We start from the raw sequence: 20,082 nt of genomic DNA, 5'->3' as shown, positions 1-20,082 counted from the left end.
TAACTTGCGTGAAAGAGGTCTTTCTGGCAAAAGCTACGCAATGAACTCAGAAATAAGRAAAAACTCCAGATAAGTAGGGTTAAAACCTCTGTTTCTATGCTTTACATTGTTAAAAGCTTGAATATTTATTCCAGAAAATCTCAGAAATCTCAAAAACCATTTTGTGGTTTTAAGCATCTTTGCAAATCTTCACTTAAAAACAAATCTGTTTTATAGGGGGTGGCCAAGACTTCATGCTTTTTGTGGCTGAACATTAAATTCCCAATCACAGGCCATGATTCATAAATAGAAACAAWCTTGAAAGGAAGTTTATACCCACTGTATGCTGTGGGAGATGCTGGTAGGTTAGCTGAGGAGAGCCATGCAGTGTTTTGTATTTGAAATCAATGAGTTTCATTCAAAGCAGGAGTTAGGAGACCTGTCTGAAAATGAGCCCAAAAGTGATGTAAATGGGCACAGGCCAGCATTGTGGCATGGGAGCCAATTTTTATTCTGCTTTCAGACTGGTGTAGCAAGTGCTTAAAGGAAAAAATACGTTGTGGTTCTGATTACAGCAATGGCTGTCCTAAGATTTCTGTGTAAAAGACATGGAAAATCTTTCCCTGAGCAGCTCTGCAGGCAGCAGCASTGTTGGTGCTGCAGGGGCTGCTCTCCTCTGAGTGTGTTGACATTGCTCCCCAGCAATGCATGCAGCCACTGCCCTTCTGCACCAATTTTCCTGCTCAGGGTCAAAACTTTGGCTCCCAAGAGCATTTGCACAGCCTTCTGCTTCGAGGACTTGGTGCAAAGCTTTCAATAGTCAGACATTTTTCCAGCACTGTAACATCTSAAGGAATTGAGCTTTGAATGCCCAGTGTCATTGGTGTTTGGTGCATTTCAGTGGAAGCRAGGCACTGAGCCACTGCCCCACACYCCTGCTCTCAGATCTCTCTGTTCTCCTTCTCTAAGGAAAATAACCATCTTTACCAGCAGATGTCCCTTGCCTTTTTATTCTATCAGAGATATAYGAACAGGAAAACGAATAGCTGGTCATTTATTCAGGTATCAGTTTCACTGCCAACAGCTGCTAAAAAGAAGTCTTGGAGGTAAATCTTTTTGGACCAGAAATGATAGGTGAACCACAAAATATATCAAGAAGCTACAGTATTTTTAAAGCAGTGTTTAAAACATTGAAATAAAGATGCAGCACATGGCTGTATGTCTGTGTACCCCAAAGAGCAGTGTTTTAGATTCAGCTGATTACTTTTTATTTCTGTGTTAGCAGCAGCATCGTAAATATAGATCGCGATTATAAGTGATCTAATAAAGCATCACAGTAGACAGACCTGGAGCCCACACATTTTTCTTCAAAAGAGGAAACCAACTCCAAGAACACTCTAAAAAATATCTCTCTCATAATTTCATACACTTGATGAGTAGGGTGGATCAAAGGATTACAGTTTAAATGACAGAGTATCTGCCTTCTGGTGAGCGTTGTGTATAACACACAGAGGCACAGCAGAGGCATTAATGTATTCCTTTAGATTTCTGGTGATTTATGGGTTGCTATAAACTTAGACCTGTTGTACAGTGGCCTTTCTCTCTTCTTGACAGCTATTACTGTGATGGGCATGGATTAGCATGGAGCAGTTTGAGAATCTGGCCAGGGCATGATATTTATCTTTGCATTTTTCTGTATATGCAAAATATTCACTCCCCAAAAATGGACCAGAACAACAGRCCAAGTCTGGCTGTCAGTCCTCTTATCTGCAGTCACCAAGGAGGGCTGAGTGGTGCCMAAGTAAAAAAGTCAATCAAGCTGCTGAAGATCAAAGCAAGGTGGTGATTGAATGTGRGGTCTGTCCAGGGTGATGAGGGCAGAGCTCAGATCTCCCCTCAGCRCAGTTCAGGCAGGGCTGGTGGCCAGGGCTGAGGCTCAGAGGCATCCCCAGACAGGAGCAGGGGCCATCCAGGGGCTGTCAGAGCAGKCAGACCCTGACAAGCAGCTGTGGATTGCCCTGCTCATGTGCTCACACCTGGGAAGCCTCTCCTGTAGAAGATGCCCCGTGGGGTTAAACAGTCCTCCAATACTTCAGTGCAGAGAATCAATATCATGACTGGTTTTCTAAAGTAGCTGCCAAAGAATATTTTTTCCCTGTTATAAAAAAGAGCTTGTAAGACTGCTACAGGACTGTGATGTTTTGCAGAGTGAGAGGGATCCCTCCAGATGTTATTTTTCCTGCACACGTCTATGGTTTAAAAGCAGAGATTTACCCAAGTCCTTTACTAGACCTTTTCTGAAACTTAGCAGTTGTGTTATTTCACTGATTCTGTTCTGTTTCTTTCCTACCTCTTAATTCTTTCACTGTATCACTGATCCCAAATCCTTCTTTCGTCTCTGTTAATTACACTTTACCCAGACAGAGTCACTGATTGCAATTTCACATACTTGTCCAAATACTTGTGATTCCATGAGTTCACAAAATGGATTACACATTACAAGTGCAATCCCTCAGAGCAGTCCAGTTTCCCAAAGTCTGTCCAGCCATAGTCACTAGAGTGTAAACCCTCTCCATAGGTAATTTTCCTCCTGTCCCATCAGAGCCTGTCCCCAAAAAATTGGGGATTTTGTCCTGCTGTTGTCTCATCACTGAGTAAGAAAAAAAACCTGTGGGGAATTACATCCAATAGAAATAATTAATTCATGCCAATGTGCAGGAAAGCATAGTTTTTTTCTTGATAGTAGATAACTACATTTTTTATTAATTTGTATTTGGCAAAACTAGGTATAACAGAATATATGGGACAAGTAATTGGGCAATCATTTTTCTTAACAGCTGATCAGAGTAAGGGAACGCTGCAATGCCTTCGAGATGTGTGTGAATTAGTTGGAAAATGTGCACATTTGCACAGTGTTAAAAGGTGCAGAGGTCAGATTCCTTAAAACTACATTTGTTATTTTAGACCAAAGTCTTTCTGCATTAGAGACTGGCAGAACAGACAGAAAACAAAATTAATGCAGACAAGTTGGAAAGAGGGCTTGAAAAAATAGCAGATGTAGTGCACTTGGTACAGGTGCAAGCTATTACATTTTTAAGAACTGTCAGCTGCAGAAGTACAGGATGGGGACAAGCTGGTCTGACAGCAGTTCTGAAAAGTTTCTGGAAGCTCACAGTAGATTGCAAGGTAAACTTGAGTTCATGGTTTTGTATAAAAGATAAGCACTTCTACAGGCTGAAGATGGTAGCTTAAAAGGTGCTCTGCTGTCTTCGCAACCTTCATTCTGGCAGCCTTATTGCTTATTGCCACTTAATACATCAAGTCTCAGAATAAATGGAAATGGAGAAAACCCAGAGCAGAGCAATAAGAATAATCAGAATCAAAAAGACACAGCTGTTGTGGAATGATTGATCAGATAAGTGTAGTTCTAGCCTGGAGAAGACAAAAAACCCCGTAAGCCAAAGKTCTACAAACTTGTACAAGGCTGAAGCAAATGAAAAAGGAATGATCTCTGAGTGTGATGAAGAGGGCAGTACATAACAAGGTGTAGTGATAGCCATGCATTTTCCAGCTAGATAGTTGGAAAATCCTGCAAATCGCTGAGGTAATGAAGCACTGGAATAACTCAGGGAGGCTGTGAAATCTCTGTTATGGGAACGTTCTGGGAAGGAATCCCATGGACATCTGTCAGACATGACAGTGATCTTGCTTGGGATTACAAGGAGAGCTTAGACCTCTGGAATTCACTGCCTTGTGACCCAGTGATTGTGATAAGGACTGACAGGTCACTTTCCTTAGCCAGACCTGTTAATGCTTCTCCTTCTTGCTCAAGACCATGGACTTTCACTCATTAATTTCCAGTGTTGGTTGCCTCCTGTTCCTCTTTCTCCCTCTCAAGTTTAGTCTCAGCATCAGAGTTAATATCTCTTCCCCCATTCATGAATCAAGATAATGGGATAATTAATGCACTGAGAAATAAAAACAACTTTTTTTTATAGGTTTATTTGAAAAGCAGTGACCTTGGAAGGTCTGTAGATGAAGTTGAGCAACTGATGAGGAAACATGAGGCTTTTGAGAAGCTTCTGGCATCACAGGATGAGAAGGTAAAAAAATCAACAACAAATACTATACCAGCTCGAATTCTATGAGCTAAAATTATTTMTATATGGGGGTTTGGGGKTTTTTTTAATATGATAACACATTGAATTGGTGACAGRCATGAAATGCATGATAGGCCTGATAAAATGGGAAAGCCTTGGGAAATAAGAGGCAGAGCATTGGAGAACAACTGTTAAAACACTCCATGCTCAAGTCCTGCCTGTGTTGTCTTGCAACAGATAGGAAAATCACTCAGTAAGCTGACGAGTGGAACTTACAAGAAGAAATATTTAAAGCAGACCATACTGTGTTATGGATATAAGAAGTTTTTGCTGTTTGCATAAAATAAAACAGCAGCTCTTAAAACAAACCACAGAGCCCAGTGACAGTAATGTCATAGGTGTAACATAGTTCAGGGTGAGAGGGAATGCTCATTAACTTGTCCCTGCTATTCTTGGTTCATTAYAGAAAAAAGAAGAATCTTTTATCTATGGAAAGGAGCTTGGGTTTGTTTCTTTCACTTGGAAGCCTAAAAGTAATTTCAGGTCTGTTGCCTCCTCAGATGATGTCTCTTCAAGAACAGGCAAGTAGGTTGGAAAAGGCTGATGGACTGGAAGGGCCAAAGATTCAGCACAARCTGAATGCCATTCACGAGAGGAAGCGGCAGATCAAGGATCTGTCCCAGAGCAGGAGAGAGAAGCTGCAGACTGCCCTTCTTCTGGCACTTTTCTACCAAAACTTGGAAGAGGTAAGAGGGTTTTAGGCCAGGATGGGAATATAAAGCAGAGGAAATGCCTGCCTTTCTTGGAGGAAGGACTCCCTCTTGACAGACTTTATTAGGTGGATGGATAATCTGCTAATTCCTGGATAACCTACTAATTCTACTAATTCCTACTAACTCCAGCCACACTCATGCAAACTGATGCTCCAATGCCATTTCTGTTAGTATACTGTTGTTGTGTCATTGTGCCCACTACAGCCACTTTACTCATCAAAAGCTCTGCTAAAATAAAAAAACTAAACGAAAAACTGCAAGCTACTACAATGCAAAGAAACATATTTTTCCTTTGGTGGGAAAGAAAATATATTTCAAATCAGGGTGAACACAAAGTGGAAAGCATTATGGCCTGGACACCAGGCTTTATTTTTGGAAGTTCACTGAAGGCCTTCAAAACACTGCTGTGAACCAGCACAGCTCTTCAGCCCCTGTGCACTGCCTTGCAGGACACKCTGGTCTCTGTTTGTCTCTCCTTCTGGCCTTAGTCCTGTAACTGAGTAGCTCTGCTCTGGCACTGCTGTTGGAAAGACAAACTAGGTCAGCCTTTCAAAGGGCAGCACAAGAGAGCTGTGCTGGTATAAACAAGAGCACACAGACCCAGGGACATGTTTTCAAGCACTTTTGCTGGTTTGGGATCCACTCTTTCTGTGTCCCATGGAATGTCCTCAATGGTTTAAGGAAAAGCTGCAGGTGCTGGTCACCTCCCAGCCCATGAAAAAGACGTGTCCTGTCCTGACACAGGTGAAATTGTGATTGTCACCACAGGAGAATGAATGCCTGTGATACAACTGCTGATTACAGACAAATGTATTTCTTATTATTTTCTTCTTTTTTTTTAGAGAAAGAGTAATCTAAGGAATCTAAGGCTGCTAAAATTTCATTTAAATCACAATATATTTGGAACCTACCCATCCCCAAATAGTCAGACATTTAAATACCATCTTCCTTGGCTACATTGCAAAGCCAGAGATATGCTTGCTGTTTTGTTGTTTGTTTTTTTTTTTTGTTGTTGTTGTTGTTTGTTTTTTATCACTAGCAGAGGGGAGTGGATGGACTGGAGGTGCACTGCACACTGCAAATATCTTCAAAAGAGCAGTGTACCTCTGACCAAAAATTCACAGGACTGCCAAAATCCTCTCTGRTAGAGACAGTATCAATGCTCTTCTAGAGATACAATAAACCCATTAGATAGTCATCTCTCTGTAATTGTCAAATCAGTTCTTGGGTTGGGGTCCCACTTCCTTCTKGAATCACACACTCAGATCAGATCTGGCCCTGCATAATGAGGAACATTTCCCTATTCTCATCCACTTTCTCCACATAAATTCAGCCAAGAGTTCTTTGGGGAGTTTTTTGCTCTCAGATTACATGTTAATTTGCTTCACCAATGTAGAATCATTGCAGTCTACTGCTGCAGAATATGAATGTCATGAAGGTATTAAAAACCAAAAATCTTACAGTAACATCTTTCTTTCTCTTTTTTTTTTTTGATAGAATGGCATGTTTAATTTGATTTTAATTGTATTCTGGGTGCATGCAAGTTCATATATGAGAATAGTCCCCACTGGGATGTTAAATTCAGAGATGAGTTTTGAGTTTAGCTGTGAAATCAGTGAGGTCATTGCTCATTCTTACTTATCAAGAGAACAAGACCCACAGCTCAGGTCCCACTCCCTTGGAAACTCTCCTCGTGCAGGCATGTTAAGTAATTTCTATTGATCAAACAGAATTTTTTGTGTCAKCAGAAATGAGTGATGACTGTCATCATTAAAATTCTTCTAGCAACTCTCTAGAAACAATTACATAGAGCACTACACACATTAGCACAAAGACAACACAGTCTGTGATTACTGATGAGGGGACAGAGAACAGCATCACACTCTGCTTAGAAGGCTGGCTGCTGCAGGACATAGTACTTCGGGTTTTCTTCTTCATAAACCCTGCAATGATTAACTCAAGAGACCACACACAGTTAACAAAACAGGACTCAYATCCTTCTGCAGTAGAAATATGGTGCTTTTCTATTCTCAAAGAACTCAGCCTTACAGACTACCCTGTGGCCAAAAAGCCTGTAGCTGAGTGTTAATGTGGAAGGCAAAWGAGCAAGCTGCTGCTTAGAAATATGTGTATTTAAATTATTGCAGCAGAAATATTATAAAGTTTAGAGTTTTGACTTCTGAAGCTGGCTCTGAGTTTTAACCTGACTGAAACTTGCTCATCATAGTAGCAGTACTTCCTTTCCCTTTCACCCTGTACATAAGAATAAAAAACCATTTACATCTTAATCTCAGGGGAGTGAGAGAAAGAAGYAGTTGTTATCTCTAGATGTCTGGGACAGGCACATCCCTTTATGTTCTTTAAATACTTCTGTCATTAAAAATCAGTGTTATTTRCAAACAGTTTGTGCTCAGGAGGTTACAGTAATAGATATTTTGAAAATGTAAATTTCTAAATTGATGGTGTCCATATTTTTAATGAGTATTATAGAAATAATCTGGTCTTGTGCCTATACCAAGTATAACACTAGTCTTACTGTTGTCTTCAATAAAGTAAAAACGCCTCTCCAGACAACCATGAAATCTTTCCATAGAAAGATCTTGGGAAAACAGATCAGTTTTGCTTCACATCTGAATGTGGGCACGAGGCCAGGAGAAGGATCYCTCACTCTCCAGAGCCATCTGAAGCAAGCCTTAAAATAAACAAGCCACTAAGAGTGCAGATGTTCAGTCTGTCATTAAGCCGCTGCTTCTAATTAAAAAGTAGGAGAGAAATCGACCTTAAAGTGGCTGTGCCCTGGGGCTCGGTTGGTTTCTCATTCTAACTGTATGGATGAGCCTCCTATTTGAATGAAGAGTCACTTCAGTGACACTGAAGCACTGATGTGCAGCTGGGAATGGGAGGCCATCGAGAAGGGCATCAGAAATGAAAGCAGCAGATGACAGTGTGTAGTCCTGGGCAAGTTTGACATGGCCTGTTTGAGTTTCTAACTGTGCTTTGGAGGGAAAGAGTTTCTGGAGAGCRTGCTGCTGGTGAAAGCTATTTCTGTTATTGTTTATAGAATCTCAGCAGCTGAAACAACACTTCAAATCATTAATTACCTGAGAAAATCCTCCAGCTGACAAGCCTTGTGTGCCTGTAGTGCCCAGTTCCACAAGGACAGCCAAGATATTTTGAAACTAATAAAGCTGCCCTTCAATTTGCAGCTCTTGTGTTGTCAAAACATCACATTACTTCAGTGCTCTGTGGACAACAGGATCAGTTACAACGTTATGTCAAGTGTTCAATTCCCAGTGTTTTGATGATAGAAAATATTTCCTTCACTGCTAACAGTTACCATTCAGCAGACCTTAAAGAAAATTGCTATCCTATTGTTCATTTTATTCTGCATACTTGAATCCCCTTAAAAATCCAATTTCCTAAGAGAAACACATAACCTTTGCTTTGTTAGCTCTCACAGATCACCTGCTTTTCTGTATCTGATATTCCTTACCAGACAATTTGAATTTCATGAAGTGTAAGAGCAAATAGGTTTTATTTCCTTTCAAATAATCAGACTAGTGCTTGGGCCCCTTCAGTAAACCTTTATTTGCTTTGCACTTTCCATTTAGGTCTCACAACACCACTGACATGAGGAAATGTTAGTGCTGTTTCATAGGTGAGGCACTGAATTCTAAAGAATCTTCACCCAGTTTGCAGGTGGGTCAGTGGCAGAGAAACCACGAGACTCAGAGCCCTAAAGCGATCATCATCTCATTTTAAATGTATACCATGATAAGGCTCAAGAATTCTCTAGAATCTAGAAGATTGTATATTCTGTTTATGTCTTTTAATGAAATCTGAGGCATTCAAGGAATTTTTCATTGCTCTTGTGGTCAGATAAAAATTAGTTTCACTCCTACCTGCTTTGAATAAGGTTAAGTTTACAAACTGGAGGGCCACCCCAGGTGTCAGCTCCTTGATCTGCCCAGTCCAGGCACAGATGTGCCTGTCCACAGAGCAATGCCATGTCCTGGGAGGAGGCCCCAGGATCCCAGGGAGCTGTTGTCCTAACTCAGGTGACTCTCCCTGCTGCAGGCAGAAGACTGGATCGGTGAGCGCATGCAGAARCTGGAGGATCCCTCCGTACAAGACCCCAGCAACCTGCAGGACAAGATGAAGCTGCTGCAGAAACATCAGGTCTTTGAGGCAGAGATCCTAGCAAATGAAGAAATCATCACAGCTGTTAACAAGGTAACCCTCTCACTCTGTTAGTGCTTTTACAGATCATTTCTGCTCATGCAGAGAAGGACAGATTGATGAAATGTAAAGGATAAGCAGCTTGCTAGTCACTTCTGCGTCAATTATCCTACTTGTGTGGCAAGAACCCAGTTGCTTTGCCATGGAAATATAATGTTGTTAATTTACAGCAGGGAGATATATTAATTGCTCTATCCAGGGAGTTTCCATCTTTTCTTATAGCCTCAAAAGGAAAATATCACTGACTTCGACCTTGCCTGACGTGATTACTCCTACAAAAGGCAAATAGGATTTCATGCCTGATTTGTGAACATTCATGTTGGAACTGGGTGAATCATATAGCTAAAGGGCACAGGCATCTGTAATACATCTCTTGGTGCTCCCATTCCATGAATATCTTTCTTGGCAGGGGAATATTCAAATCCTGGTGTTCTATGATTCTAGATTCCCTCCAGAAGTAAAAGCTTTCCAGCTGGCTTTATCATTTGGGTGATAAGGATTTGTATTAGTAACCTATCATTCAGTCCAGGTTAGGAAGGTGAAAGAGTCCTCCTAGGAAGGTCATATAACATGGTAATCCCATTAAAAATTAATGACAACTTCTGTTTCTAATTTCTTCTTCTCAACATGAAGAAAGGAGAAGCCCTGGTATCAAAAGGCCACCCAAAATCAGGAGAGATCCGTCGCCAAGTCCGCATGCTRCAGGAGCATTGGGAGAAGTTGAAGAGAGCTGTTGCTCTTCGTGGAAAAATGCTGGAGGACAGTCGGGACTTCCTAGAATTTCTCCAGAAGGTGGACCAGGTGGAAGCCTGGATCAGAGAGAAGGCAAGTGCATTTCAGTATTTAACCCAAGCAGCACCCTAAAGATGTGCTATCTAGCAATGACATTCTGATAAATGTGTCATCTTCCAGGACATTTTCGTAGTGGTTTTTATCTGGAAGGATCATGACACGTTCCGCAAACAACATGAAAGGAATGATTCGACAAATTCTAAAAATTTCCATACTAGAGTCAGTTGTGCAATATTAGCATATCTTCTCAGTAAACTCTAGCACATCTTCTCCAGTGCACATGAAGAATTTGYGATTATTTGTGGCTGTCTCATGTCTCTACTGAGACAGAGAAATGATAGCAGATTAGAATGGAAGTGACTTGAAGCATTTGGCAGCTGGCCCTCACTCTCACTGTACATCAAGTCTGAAAGTTTCTCTTTKTAGGAGTGAAGGAAGAGTTACTTTCATTCAGAGGCTGCTTCCACAGCCAGTAGTAGATCGAAAAGGGCATGGGAGCTATATCTCATCATTATCTGAAGAACAGCAGAGACTATTTCAGGAGCTGCAGTGAAACAGTGATTTACAGACACATCACAGAACTCATTGCATCAGCATCAGCACTGGGGGTTGCTGTGTTCCTGTACTTTTCTCCTAAATATTTGCCTGTTTGCTGCTTATATCCCAGGAGGTCATGATTAATGTGGGTGATGTGGGAAATGACTACGAGCACTGCCTGCAGCTCAAGAAAAAGCTGAATGAGTTCCGTGGAGCAACATCAGGGGTAAGAGGTGTTTTCCATGCCTTGCCTCATGTGGCTGCATGCAGCAGCTAACTTTTCAGTTCAGTTAGCAAGCACTGTTCCAGTACTCTGAGGAGGTGTAAGATCCAGGTGATGGGAAGCATTGCTACCTCAAAAGTCAATAAAAAAGATAAAATGGTCCCTTATTATGCCTTCTGCTTTGCAGCTGTCTGAGAAGAGCTGTCAGGYACTCATGACACAACCTAACATTTCAGACTGCATTAAGTGACTGCAAAACTTGCTGTGCGAGCCTGAAAGTGAGCAAATTTTGTTTGATTCATGCAGTCTGAACAGTCACAGTGATTTCCACCCAAAAGTGGTTTAAAAATGGTTCTATCAGCCATGCTTGTTTGCATCTGAAAACTGATCTAGGCCTTCCATGAACAAGGCTGTAAAAAAAAACAAAACTATTTTCTCTATTTCCATCCTTTATTTCTCCATTTCACTCCTCCTGAGGAACAGTTTCATTCTCCTACTTCTTCATCCAAATTAAGCAGGTAAATCTGGTGGCCCTTTGTTTGTACAGCACATGTGGTTAGCCATGAATCACAACATTAATAATGACATTTAGTGACACAGAGCAATGGTTTACACTCTGGGTAGCAGCCATGTGACAAGACAGCTGCACACTTCACCTTTCAGTGCTGAATCTCTGGCCCTGTTTCAAGGCACTGAGTCTCCCCAGCTGCCTCCCCTGCCCCCAGCAAGCTGTGCTGACTTGGGCACCAAAGCTGGGGAACCCTTGGGGAACCAAAGCTGGGCCCCCTTGTCATGAGTTCAGCTCCCACCATAAGAGCTGTGAGGCCATACAGCGAGGGGATGCATTCACAGCAACCTCTTGTTCCCTCTGTGTGAACTGCAGATGAGGACTGAGAGATCTGTGTAAGGAAAGACTGCTGTGCTGACTTGCTAGTCTGGAAATGATGAGAAAGGGCTGGAAAGAGGYATATTAGGACTTTGGGTGTGATGTTTATTATGATGAAGTCTCCTAGTATTCTTTACCCTTTGTTTGTCTGTTACCATGTTGCTGCTTTCTGTTATGGCAGTTCCCATCTTCTACTTTTGCTGCCTAATAGCAGAAGGTGAAAACCCTCTTCTGTGTAAAGTAGCAGTGTAGATATGCCTGACCCTGGAGAGAAAAACCCTGAGCTCCCTATCCCAGAGCCCAGCAGAATTCCATGGCAGTGCATTCACACTGGATTTGGACAGAGGGCCAAATTACTTGGCTTCAGCACCGGGGAATTACTGAATTGAAGATACATTCATTGTACTCACCAGCTGACTGTGAGCTAAGGGCTCTTCTACAGCTTGTACCAGCCAAATGATTAATGGGGCAGAAACTGCCCAGTGTCCTAGGCAGCATAAGCCTCTGAATCGGAAAGTTTTTCCATAAACTAAGGTAGATCTTTTGTGCCACAGGAAACTCTTGGTCATAGACACTCTCAGCTTGTAGCCACTGCTCCTGTAGCACTCTAAACATGACTCCTGCAGATAACAGGAGTTCCATCCAGTCTGAAAAGTCCACTAGAAAAATCTGAGATCAGGGCAGGGAGCAATCATCCTGCATCRATGGCTGCCAGAATTTCCACTCATTGTGCTGAACACAAGGTGTTCCCTTGTTCCCTTTCTCACTTTACAGGAGTCGACAGTGGACGATGCTCACATCAGGGCTATCAATGCCCTGGCCATGAAACTGGAGAGGCAGAACAAGGAGGAAACAAAGACAATCTATGAGCGCCGAAAGCAGCTCAATGAGAAGTGAGTGTGCTTTCAGATGTTCTGTGTGAAGCAAAAACAAGAAGGGAAAATTAGGTGTCATTGACTGAGAAAAACAGAGGAATTGGAACATTTATTTTCTTCTCTAATATAATGACTACCAAATATCAGACACTGGAGCTGTGTTTCCAAACTCCCAGAGCAAGTAGCTAGAAGGATTTTTAACCCAAAGTGCCAAAGTCATGTTTCTAGCCTTGGGGACAAATACTCTGTTTCACATCACTTGACACACATTTCCATCTTTTCACACATTGTCCTGGTGAATTGCCTAGTGCTTTTGCTGCTTCACAGCCCACTATTTAAGAAACAAAAGCATAAAGATATATTTTGTGAGGTTATTGAGAGTTCAAGGAAACTGGATCAGTACTTTTTAGCTTTTAACCCCTTCACCATCCTGAGACATGGAATAAATGCAACCAGGCAGTCTTCTCAGGTTAATGCTTTATCCCTGTGATGTGCCCTCTATTACAGGGAATAGGGAATCAATACATAAGGCACTTCAGAAAACCTAAATTGTTTAAATATGAGCATCATGAAACTCAGTTGTGCAAATCCTTACCTCTGGAATGCATCTCTAAAATATTATTTCCAATTAAAGGTGGAACAGTTTTCATGGTAACCTGAATGCATACAGGAAGAAGTTAGAAGGAGCCCTAGAGATTCATGCCTTAATCAGAGAAATAGATGACATCACAGAAAGAATTACTGAAAAGGTGAGTTTTACAATTTTGATTAACTGAAATGGAAAATCATTATATTAACCTTATTCTTTTGGAAAATGGAGGTAAAAATGGCTGTCGTGGATAATAATTTTGATATTAACAAAAAAAAAAGCTATATAAAAGCTAMTTATTTCATCCGTGTAAGTAATTAYATTTATTTAATTRTAAGTCAGTAGGSAAATGGTACTACTTAAGGTTACAAAACTGTTGGCTTGAAATTTTTATAACAACTTTTAAAAAATTATTTCTTCATTTTATAGGATTGAATTTCTTAGCATCTTGAGGGTTAATTTAACTTTTCATAATACACACCTGAAAATTTCTGTGCCACAATTTATGGGGAAATCATTTTCTGGTTTGAGATATGAAAAGAAAATAAAGGAAAAAAAAAGATTGAGAAATGCAGGGAGGCATGCCTGTCCTTGTTTTACATGTGAATGGCCAGAGGCACCTAAAGCTGGATTATGACTGTTCAAAGAAATGTGGATTCTTGTTTCATCTCAATAATGACAGCAGACAATGTGCTGTACTGATATTTAAAAAGAAAATAAGAACATTCAGAGGGCAATACAAAGAGGTGAAGGAGTAGAACCTTGGAAATAATTAAGATGTGATCCTTTTGCTTTGTGTCATCTTCACCATTTGCTATCCTGTTGCCCTCTTCAGAGTGTATTGATACAAGCACTGGATTATGGAAAAGATGTGGAAAGTGTGGAAAACTTGATTCGAAGACACGAAGAAATGGAGAGAGAAATCAGTGTTATTAAGTCCAAAATGGAGGTAAGAAGTGGGGAGGTACAGAAGATACTATAAAAAAATTGAACTTTTTCTTCTTGAAAATACAGTGCAAAAATCATTGCTACTCTTCAGATTGATTAGTAGGAATTTTCAGCAATGCAAGTGCAGCATAAATTTCTACTCATGAAAACACCATGCTGCTTAATCCTATTGTATCTTATAAAATATTATTCTTCCCAATGCATCAAATCTCAGAAGAAAAGTTCCTTTTTAACATTATCTGATTCTCTGTCCCCCACCTACAAGCCAGATCAGACTGTTCTATACATTTTGGAAAGTGTGGACTCCATCTTGCCCCCAGTTTCTGCATTGAGCTGAACAAAAATCACAACTCTAGTTCTGTTCAGAACTTAAATGCAAATGCYACACTGCAGGTAGTTTCCTGACATAGACATCAAAAAGAGGAATTTTGGGTTATAACTGCCTGCCTGAGCCACTCTGGCTTTTGTAAAATCATCAATTTGCATCATTTAGGACTGAACTTGAGCATTAAATATGGGTCTGAGCTCCTTTGTATATTTTTAGTAAAAAGAGATATATTCTGTTGAACCACTGTTGTAGAAATTCTATGACACCCTCTCATGTTTTTTCACTGTTGGCCAGTGTGAAATCCTTTCATAAAGAAAATAAGAAAAACCATTTTGTCACAGYAATATGCAAATAGTGACAATATGTGGGGTTCCTTCACACGCTGAGACTTTTTTAGCTGATTCTCATATGAAATGTGGGTGATGCTAGAAGGCATTGGCAAGGCTGTAGGGGGAGATGGCCAAGGTTTGAGTTTGGGTTTTTTGGTATAAAAGCTCTACTTTTTTTAAATAATTAAAACCAGTCTGGCATATTTTCCTTTCTACATAATTAAAATCCTTTCTTTTCATTGATTTGATGGGATTTGGCAAGAAACTTGTCAACTTTAGACTTAGGTTGGTGAGCATTATTGCTTATTAGACTGCTAATRTATTTTACAATTAGCACTTAATTTCCTGTCTGTTTGTCCATATTCTGCAAAACTGTTTTCTTAAGTGTGATTTAACATTTGTGCATGCAAAGCAATGCCCACAGATCTTTCTTCACATGGATGTTTGCTCACAAATGTATGTGTAGTATTTTTTGGGTATTATATATCCCTTTGTATATTTTGTTATTGTAATTTAGTTACCTGCCTTTGAGAGCTGGGCTCTTAAAATGAACTATATTTCCTGAAAGGCAAACTCAGGAATGAATGTAAGTATTTGGCATAAATTTACCCCACTATAAATCTCTTCCCAGCCWCTGGAATTGGAATCTTTCCGCCTTTCCACAAGGAATCCATCCATAAATGACAAACTGACTATGAAGCAACAGGAGATGAAAAACAACTGGYTACGACTGCAGGGACAGGCCAAACAAAGGTGAAGGCTTAGAGTGCTTTGAATATCTCTCAGCAGGAGCAAAGCTGCTCCCTGGGGTTTAATACCTCCTTGCCAGGGGTCTTTTAAAAGTTTTTAAGGAATTTTTACAAAGTTTACACAGGCAGCTGAGACACCTGYGTTGGAATAAGTGTGACTTGATAAACAAAAAGTTCCACTGATGTGACTGTGGGAAAATTAATACAATGTTTTTGTGGTTTATCCCATTAAATAGTGTTATTAAAATGCCTTCAGACTATCAAATTAAATCTATCATAAAGCCTTTGTGAAAGACTTACTTTTGGATGGTTCTAGAAAATATTTTTAATCTTAAATCTTTGCAAATCAAGAAAGCCTTAAACCTGGTCTGCAATCATTGCTGTAAGTATCAGCTATAAAGGCTTTTCTTGCCTTTCTTGTGTTAATGAACAGATATTGAAAAATTAGTGAGCATGTTGTCTCCAAGGCAGTGTGCATCTCTTGAGTTTYGGTTAACATGAGGACTCCTAGGAACTCTAAGGGAAAGCTTGAATTAATTTTATTTGACTTCTGTTAAGATACTTTCCTCTGCAAATGGGGTGGGAGAGGCAACAAGATAATTGTGTGTCAGATAATGCTGAGCTGCACCTTGTGTGGCAGGAAGGAGAAGCTGGCAGCCTCGTATCAGTTGCAGAAGTTTAATTTGGAGATGAAGGAGATCCTSGACTGGGCCCAAAACACCAGAGCTTTAATGGAAGCAGCTGGGCTGCCTAAAAGCACCAACGAAGCTGAAAGTATGATTGAGGAGCATCAGGAGAGAAAGGCAAGTATGGTCACTGGTTCCCACTGAACACCCTGGAAATCTTCCCCAAGGAAATTAATTGTAGCAGAATTTTGCTGCACACATCTGTCAATAACGTGGCAGAAAAACTGTTTTCAGTACCAGGCTGGGGACAGAAGTCACCCACATATTGACAAACAGTCTCATGGGCTGTTTGACAGCTTGTGTCTTTGTAAAAAGGCTCAGAAGCCCCATGAGCTCTCACCTGTACTGCTGCCCAAGMCTAAAAAACAGGTTCAGTCTCGCACCAGGYTCACTGCTCATCTCCTTATTCAGAKTGCCAAAAAAGTTAATGYCACTTAATCCTGGCTTCGAGCTAAATTTTTTCATGCAAACTTAATTTACCTGGGAAGAAAATAAAAACAGCATTTTGTTTCACACAGCAAAGTGAATTAGCATGGATTGGTGCTACACGTTCAGTTCTGAAACACTACAGATCCCAGCAATAATTACCTTACTAATCTTTTGGTGGCTAATTTGACTAAAACTTTTGGTTTCTTTTCTAAAAGGAGTGATGTTTTAATTAACATTTGGAAAAAAGTCAATATTTCACTTTTCCCCAAGAATCATCGATATCTTTCAGCTATTGTACTACATTCTCTTTGCAATTATGTTACTTGTTCTAAAATTCATCTTCCCAGAATCATGACTAATGTCCAGTGCTTTGTGGGTCCCTTTATTAGTACAATTTGTAGATTCTGATTAATTTTCTAAACCTTAATTCAGTATGAAGTACCTGAAATCCCCTCCTCCTCTGGAGTCATCTATTTTAACAATGCTTTCTCTTATCACAGAGTTAACTATGTTTTTTTCTAATAGTTCTTTAGAATAGTCACATTAGAAATATCAACAATACAGTTCTTTTCATTTACAAATTGCATTTCAAGATTAGAAATTCCACATGCAGTTCGCAGRGGTCACAATTGCTTGTTATGTTTTCACCTTCAGGATTCAGTATATGGGCATAACTCATTCCTCAGACCAGATGCAAAAGTCAAATGTGTTTCATTTTAACACCACAAAATAAAAGAAAACCATGTCTTTAATGTAAAGATATGGTGCCAACTTATATTTCAGGAGAGGAAAAATTCTAGGCACTTCCTTAAAAGAACCACTTTTATGTTGGAAGACTGGGAGTGGGAGTGTGYTGTTATGTTTGAAGTTGTGTTCATTTATATCTCAGAATTTTCTAACCTGTTCCTAATTTAATCCCAGTTTTCATTTGTAGGAAAATGGTTATTCCTAGACCAGTAAAGTAAAGACTTATTCTCTCTTAGGCAACGCTGTGCTCTTCCAGTAACATAGCTCAAAAATGAGCGATTTTCCGTACAAATATTAGTGYCGGAAAGTTACAGCCAAACTCTTCCCCTCAAGGCTTGTATTCCGAATAACTGGCTTTTCATAAACCCTTGACATCAACCTCAGTAATGTATTTTAGGAGGAGATTGAAGCACGAGTGGAAAGATTCAACTCTCTGAGCGACTATGGTAAAGAACTTGCCAATTCTGGTCACTATGCAACCCCTGAGATTCACCAGAGCCTCTCCAGACTGCAGCAAGCCTGGGCTGAACTGATCCAAGCGTGGCAAGAGCAATATATAAAATTGTTCCAGGCACAAGATTTACAGGTGAGTGAAAAGAGTGAAAAGACATTCCAGAGAGAACACACATGCCGCTGGCAGTTTTTCTGGATGCAAACAGCAAATTTATGAGATGGTAGGATGAAACATGTGCTGATAATACCCAGTGTTTAACCTATATTTCTGGTTTCTKGAAGGCCAAGCACATGCAGTGGTGACAGGACTTTGAGAAATTGTACCTCTACAAATCATAGGAATTTCTGTGGAATATGTGCTCATATGTWTTTCAAAGACTGTAAAACTTAGCAAAATTTGGTCAAACTCTCATACATCTGGAAAAAGACACATAMTTATAATGCAACATCACTAGTCTTCCAAATTCTATAACCTTCCCAAAACACCATGGAGCCAGACAAGTATTTAAAAAAAAAAAAAAACTGAAGAAAAAACTTAGCATGGACAAAATCATGTATTTTTTCCTGGCTTTTTTTCCTAATAAAAGTACTATTTTGGCTGCAGTTTTCCACAAATTCTTCCCTGTAACAGTCATCTCTCTTGAAAAAAAATCTGTTCAAGCAGAGATGGAGAATGTCAAATACTTTAAATAAGAGCTGGACTACTAGTCCCATCTGAAATCTTCATATATAAGGGAACTTAAATCTTATGGTATGGGCATTTTCCATGCTTCTTTATACATTATGTTGATTTTTGAAATAGCCATGAATGTTTGCTTTTTTCAATGTACTCTGCTGAAGTCAGGTTAGCTTCTGTTTTACAGCATTTCAGCATTTTGTATGTTTGTGACTGGGTTTTTTTTCCCATACAGAAATTCTATGGCTACGTGGAACAGATTGAGAGCTGGCTCAGCAGCAAAGAGGCTTTCCTAGCTAATGAGGACTTGGGGGTATGTGCTCTGAGAAATGGCAGTGTTCTCTGCAGTCAGTCTGTGAAGTACAGTGATGTGCTCTCAATCTTCCTGTGCTCTTTCTCCATCTGAAGTGGCTGCTCTGCCCTGTTGGTGGTTTGGAATCAGATTTCTTTCCTTGACACTTGACACAGGGTGGGAACCTCAGCMCCGAGGGTAATCCAGATGCTCTGATTACAGCAGGAAATGACACTGCATAGAAACACAGAACCCTGGAATGGTTTGGGTTGGAAGGCACCTGGAAGATCACCCAGTTCCACCCCCRCTGCCATGGGTGGGGACRCCTCCCACCAGCCCAGGTTGCTCAATGCCCTGCTCAGCCTGGCTTGTCTTATCTGACCCAAATACATTTGCCAGCAGAGTGGCAGCCAACACTGCTGTCACTGCTGCCATACCCAATGTAGCTTTAAATCACCTGCCACAGGTATCAGCAAGGCTGCAATAACTGAAAGATCAGATTGATACTTGGGCTGCAAAACCTGTGCAGGATGCTGGATATACATTCTGGCACTTAGCTCATCCTGCACCTGGTAGAGGTAGTGCTACTAAATTAGTTGTCTCTGCAGGAGCTACAATGACATCTCAGAGTGGAGATGACATCTCAGTGTACACACAATTGGTACAAATGGTACGGAAACCATAAAATGCCCATGACTGGTGTCTGCCTCTACAGTTGTCAGCATGGAGTTATGTATTTACAGTCCCTTCATTACAGTCTATGAGACTTAGAAGGAGTTACCCAATCATATTTAGCTCAGCAATGTGCAGAAAATGCTCTGTGTGTAATTTCCCATCCAATGGCTCATGTCAGCATGCAGAAGTTTAGATTTTTTTCTGACCCATTTGATGTGAGCTTTATTGCTTCCTTTAGAACAGTGGGGAAGCAGAGTTTACTGGCACAACATTTTGAATACCACTGATTCTATAATTAAAGTGCAGAGGGGTGCTGAAAAGAGAACTCTGAGTCATTAAGCTTGRGATTCACACACATGACAAGAAGTGTTTCTCTCCAGATTAACTGTAATGTCAAACTCCAGTCCTCAGGTTCAAATCTGGATCTGAAATCTTCCACATTCCATGAGTTGAAACTGAGACTCTAATTTTAACCTCTTTCTGCGACATACTTGTTTATTTAATTCTGATTTCAGTTTGGCATCTCACATTTGCTTTCAACRTGGTATCTGTCTTAAGACTGATTCAAAATTAGGTGCTGATGTTTTAATTCTTGAGAAGTTATGTGTTCTATGCAGCACAATAATAGCCACGAGAAGCTAAGCATCCAGCACTGAAATAATGGCCTCAGACTTTGCATGGAACATTATTTACATCCCAAGTGTCAGATTAATGCCAATCAATTCCAAYGAACAATAAATTTTCTTGACAGCTATTTAGCAAATGTGGGATAAATGC

The 20,082-nt window shown here is 40.3% G+C and overlaps 1 protein-coding gene across 1 annotated transcript in view; it reads left to right on the top strand.

The window, feature by feature from the left end:
• The window catches only part of SPTBN5 (spectrin beta, non-erythrocytic 5), an 84,701-nt gene that overhangs the window by 45,326 nt on the left and 19,293 nt on the right, over positions 1 to 20,082 (top strand). Inside the window, exons 34-45 of the mRNA XM_057365865.1 lie at positions 3,978 to 4,082; positions 4,640 to 4,825; positions 8,930 to 9,085; positions 9,725 to 9,916; positions 10,551 to 10,646; positions 12,304 to 12,422; positions 13,039 to 13,153; positions 13,829 to 13,942; positions 15,230 to 15,351; positions 15,988 to 16,150; positions 17,607 to 17,795; positions 18,574 to 18,651. Coding sequence (XP_057221848.1) covers positions 3,978 to 4,082; positions 4,640 to 4,825; positions 8,930 to 9,085; positions 9,725 to 9,916; positions 10,551 to 10,646; positions 12,304 to 12,422; positions 13,039 to 13,153; positions 13,829 to 13,942; positions 15,230 to 15,351; positions 15,988 to 16,150; positions 17,607 to 17,795; positions 18,574 to 18,651 — 1,635 coding nt within the window. The remainder of the gene's footprint in view (positions 1 to 3,977; positions 4,083 to 4,639; positions 4,826 to 8,929; positions 9,086 to 9,724; positions 9,917 to 10,550; positions 10,647 to 12,303; positions 12,423 to 13,038; positions 13,154 to 13,828; positions 13,943 to 15,229; positions 15,352 to 15,987; positions 16,151 to 17,606; positions 17,796 to 18,573; positions 18,652 to 20,082) is intronic.

Source organism: Malurus melanocephalus, unplaced genomic scaffold (genome assembly GCF_030028575.1).
Source record: "Malurus melanocephalus ecotype Western Australia unplaced genomic scaffold, MMel_1.1 scaffold_2, whole genome shotgun sequence".
Classification (NCBI taxonomy): Eukaryota; Metazoa; Chordata; class Aves; order Passeriformes; family Maluridae; genus Malurus; species Malurus melanocephalus.
This window is presented reverse-complemented; position numbering and strand designations above follow the sequence as displayed.